The sequence below is a fragment of the Temnothorax americanus genome, unplaced genomic scaffold (assembly GCF_048541705.1).
Source record: "Temnothorax americanus isolate GAGA-0224 unplaced genomic scaffold, ASM4854170v1 Scaffold94, whole genome shotgun sequence".
In the NCBI taxonomy this organism is placed as follows: domain Eukaryota; kingdom Metazoa; phylum Arthropoda; class Insecta; order Hymenoptera; family Formicidae; genus Temnothorax; species Temnothorax americanus.
In genome coordinates, this window is record NW_027509817.1 from 118,281 (window position 1) to 123,124 (window position 4,844).

General features: G+C 34.0%; 1 protein-coding gene across 1 annotated transcript; it reads right to left on the bottom strand.

The window, feature by feature from the left end:
• Positions 1-1,196: 1,196 nt before the first annotated feature.
• Positions 1,197-3,714, bottom strand: LOC143908406 (transcription initiation factor TFIID subunit 11-like). The gene is made up of 6 exons (XM_077426075.1): positions 3,389-3,714; positions 2,938-2,988; positions 2,343-2,639; positions 2,161-2,248; positions 1,960-2,037; positions 1,197-1,885 (listed from the first exon to the last, which is right to left on the bottom strand). Exons 5-6 carry the CDS (start codon positions 2,003-2,005, stop codon positions 1,752-1,754), a joined length of 180 nt encoding a protein of 59 aa, XP_077282201.1. The 5' UTR covers positions 2,006-2,037; positions 2,161-2,248; positions 2,343-2,639; positions 2,938-2,988; positions 3,389-3,714; the 3' UTR covers positions 1,197-1,751.
• Positions 3,715-4,844: the final 1,130 nt, after the last annotated feature.

The following is a 4,844-nucleotide window of genomic DNA, read 5'->3' on the forward strand; positions in this document are numbered from 1 at the left end:
AATGATCTTCCGAGTGTCAAAATCGCGCCAAGTTTCTAACCTCACTTGCACATGTCTTTCCTCTGCGCTGTATGGTAGCGGCATAATTATTTTCTCGCGCATTGACAACTTTTATTTTCGAGAATTTTCCTTTCATTTTCCCTCTCAGCATTCTCACGTTATATCTTTCTTTTAGCTCCATCTCTTCATCGCATCAATTGCTACAACGCTATATACACGGCTACACCTCACTTAGCTGCAGACTGCTGCAGACGACGTTGTTTGTAACACGCGCATGTTATTATTCTGTTCTTTAGCACTGACGTAGTCAACTGACTTATTGTATAAATTTTAATATTTACACTAATATAACATACAACTTACTCTTACGCTATGTAAAAATCATTATTTATTTTTTTATTTAATTTTCCGATAATTTTATAACCAATTATTAATGATAATTTTTCGGTTGCTACATTGATTAGAGCAGCCGGGTAAGAGCCTCCTTAAGTAATACCTGCATACCATATTTCAGATTCTCATATCGTGCGGTTATGTATAAATAAATATCGATGAAAAACTCCGTACTCTGTGTCTAAATTCACAATACAATGAAATCACACGAATACAAAATACAATATTAAACTGTATAAACACGGTATCTGGAACAAACGCAAGAGAGAGAATATTTAAATATTTTTTTTATCGATTAGAAAATATATTATTATCTTGTTTTTATAGTTAAATAAAAATCAGAGACATTAAATAAATATTCCTGCAAACAGGATAAAAAATATAGATTGTAACAATATAATAAAACAGCTCTTAGTTTGTTCTGTAGTTTGCTATATTTTTACTGTATTACACTGTCTTTCTCTTTTTCTTTTATATTAAAATATCTTTAATTTGTCCAAGTTTTGTACGTGTACTACACGTTATGACTATTTAAAAAAAAAAACTAATATTTTTATATATACGTATGTTCCTACAGAAAATACATATTTCGAAAGTTATTACATATTTTGATAATTAAACTTTTATAGATTTACATAGAATCATATATTAATAATTTAACGATAAAAAAGTCCAATAGCAACAAAATATAAAACGTTACATTAGTTTCTATTTAAAAATGCTATAAAGATTTTATATATATATATATATATATATATATATATATATATGTATATATATATACATCATAAAGATCTTGACTGTGTATAAAAATATAACTAATTGTAAGCTGTAAGAAATTACATACAGATAACTAAAAGTTATAATCAGACTTTCTTATCACATAAGAAATATTATTGTATTCATGAAACTCCCGAAATATGAATATGCGTATGTTACATATGATTGCATGTGTGTGTACTGAGTTTATAATAAAATATTTTGCTATTTACCTGCTCTATGTGCTTTAATAATAATGGTTAATAATAACTGTTTAAAATTGATAATCATTATGTATTAATAAGATTTGCTTACAATATAAAAATACGTGACTATGTTCGACTTAATTTACGTGAAGATGAAAAATATAAAACGATTGCTAGTAAAACATTTACCACATATTTATATATTTTAACTAACTGCCGATAACGCTTTGAATGTAAAAGCTGAATAGCCATAGTAATTTAATACGTAAAAAGCCCAGTTTTGATCATTGAGCGAATTACATAATTTATATTTAAATTACGCTCATAAAATCTAATATCGGTAGGCTTCTATAAGAGAAGCATTGTATTAATATGTCGCAAATATTGGACTAATCATAGCCTGAAAAAAGCTTTGTGCGCTCGACCATTCGGTATTTGACCCTGCAGTCTTAATCTGCGGACAGTTTCTCTCAAGTGCTTTGGTTGTAATGGACCAGTTTCATTCTGGGCCTCCATAACATCTAAAGCTATACAACAAGCACAATATAATCTAGAATTAAATTCAAATATTCTAACCGTACTTATAAGAAAGAGCTCGTACCTTCTTCAACAATCTCGCCAACAAATATCTTAGCAATTCCCGACATAGCTATGACAACGTTCTGAGACACTGAACAGCCTGTTATGGTTTGCATATATATATATATATATATATATAATATGTGAAACATATTTAGTATAATACTTCTTTAATGGAATGGCTATTTCTTTTGTAAATAACGACTAAAAATAAGGTGCGTACCCTCTTTATAGCTGCTTTTAGAAATGCAGATCGTCTGTACATCTCGTATCTGTCCACGTGATCTTCAGTGAAGTTGGATATTAGTACTCTGTAAAAGAAAAGTTCTCAAAAATATATTCTCAATAGTCAAGCAATAAACTTGTTATACGTGCACATAAACTTGTAAGACGTCAAATACGTACTGCATCTTTTATTTCTCCTCCTCTTCTATCTCTCTTCTGCTTTTCTCCTTACTTTCTCGCCTTTTTTTCGTACTGATTGGGTTGGCGCGAGGTATCATAATATCATTACTGAATATATCCTCTGCAGTCTTTGTCTTCTTTCCTGTCAAATTCCTGCTTCACAATCTCTATTGCCTCCACAATCCGGTAGGTAGAATTAGATCCTGTATTTTCAGTCTCTTCAGTATCCGACTGCGCGTGAGAGCCCCGTGCTTCCAACAACTCCGCTTAAGTACGTCAGATAATGCGTAGTTAACTCTTTTAAAAAATAAGTTATAATATTTAATTAAATTTTTAATGTTTTTTCTACTAACAGTAAAAATGGAAAAGTTACAAATTTTAAGTAAAATCAAAGGAAAGGGAGACGTAAAAAGAAGGAAGATAAAAAAGTGATAAGTGATTTCGAAGTACAGCAGATAGTAAAAGTGAATAAAAGAGAGAAGGAAAACATGTAAAATGAATATATGAAATAAAAAAAAGAGCATTTTTATCTTTTTCTAACTCTTAAAACTGGAAAAAGTTAAAAAATAAGTTGAACCGATAAAAAATAACTTACGATAATTCCTTCGCGCGTAAACGGGATTGATCTCCTCGGCATCAGCTTCCTCTGCCGTCAATATATATTATATATATATATATATATATATATATATATATATATATATATAAGCTGTGCAACATATTATGTACGCGCGGCAGAAACACCTCCTGTGAACAGGTTCCTTGGAGAGCTTTCCAGCAAGCGACACAGGTCGATACAAGCATCGTTCTATCTTTCTTTTTTGGTAATGAGCAACAAAGATATAAAACGATACTTGTGTCGAGTTGTGTCGCTTGCTGGAAAGCTCCCTTGATCTCCTCGGTATCAGCTAGTATCAGCTCTCTGCTGTCAATATATATATATTGTATAATCAGAATACTAGCAACGTGCACAATTTCATTTGAGGTTATAATTGGGTACAACATTCATCGCACGATCCTTTTATAATTGCAAATCGGAAACGTACCTCGAGTCCAGCTCTTCTGCGATCAACGAAGTCGGGATCGAACGTGTCAGTCGTCATACTTTCTGCCAAGCGTAGAAAACCTTCTTTTCCGGCAGCGGTGGTAACACGATGTAGGGATACGAAATCTCCAGATAAGCACGAAGCAATTCAATTCAGTATATCGCCGGCACGATTACGGTGTTACAGCCGTTTCGCGTACGCGCGTATGCGCGCGTTGTCGCACCTTACCTCGCGACAGCGTGCGACTCGTGCAAACGTTAACGCGCGGCCGCAATCGCGCGGCAGAAACGCCTCGTATGAACAGGCTCACTTGATCTCAGTATCAGCTCCCTGCCGTCAATATAAAAAATAATATAATAGGTTAATAACCTGTATGTATAAATACTCACGTAAACGTTAGTATATAAACAGTAAATAAAATAAGTATAACAGTAATATATAGAATAAGATAATTATAGAATAATTACATAAAACAATTACCTGCTTGTTGAATTAATAATCGTCGCGTCGCGTAATAAATATAATAAAGAGTCACACGGTCGGTCTCGCTCCGCGAGTATTACCGTGTCTCTCGATCGATCGAGATAGGTTATAGGTTAACTGATGATGAATGACTGACACTGAGGGTGCCATTACATGGAGCGCGGAAACGCGGAAATGCGGAAGCGCGGAACAGAATAGTAACTAGATTCCGCGTTTCCGCGAGTTGAGTCCCGCACGTTTGAACGGAAAAGCGGAATCCGCTATTATCGTGTATGTATGTATGGCTGCGTTTCGATATTCACTGCCAGTACTTAACGCAGCCTATGTATGTACCCTGGCTTGCATATAAGATATACTTCATAATAACCATCAACATGATGTTTGGATCTATAATATTATACTGCCACTTTTATTAAATAATAAAGTAATCGAAGAGTATGTGTAAAAGCTTTTTTTTTTCAATGTGATTAAACAGCTCCGAAATTTGATGGAGTATACTGTATCCGCGTTGACAACGGATTTTGACGCGTTCGTTCCGCGAGTTTGTTTCTCCTTATATTACATGCGGAGCACAATTTGCGCGGAAAAGCGGAACAGTATAGTGACAAATAGACATTTGTATTCATTTCTTAAAATTGTGTTCACGTAATTCATTGCAATTTTTATTAATATGCTTATCTTTTCAGCTTATCTATTGAATACAAGCATTTTAATCAATAAATACCGTTAAAAATTAATATTTTATAATTCTCCGTTCCGCTTTTCCGCTCAAAATATGCTCCATGTAATATAAGGCATTCAAAACAGACGGAACGGATCGACGGAAATCTAGTAAATTTTGTCTTCCGCGCTTCCGCGTTTCCGCGTTTCCGCGCTCCATGTAATGGCACCCTGACAGCGCGCTAAACGAACGCACTCAGCACTGTCTGCACTGCACTGCACTGCAATACTAACGCCGCTAGCCGCCAGTGTC

Excerpts from the sequence above, each read along its gene's own strand:
- LOC143908406 (XM_077426075.1), bottom strand. The coding sequence starts at position 2,005 with ATGTCGGGAATTGCTAAGATATTTGTTGGCGAGATTGTTGAAGAAG. Across the intron at positions 1,886-1,959 it reads TGGCGAGATTGTTGAAGAAG|CTTTAGATGTTATGGAGGCC; the intron begins GTACGAGCTCTT and ends CTTGTTGTATAG.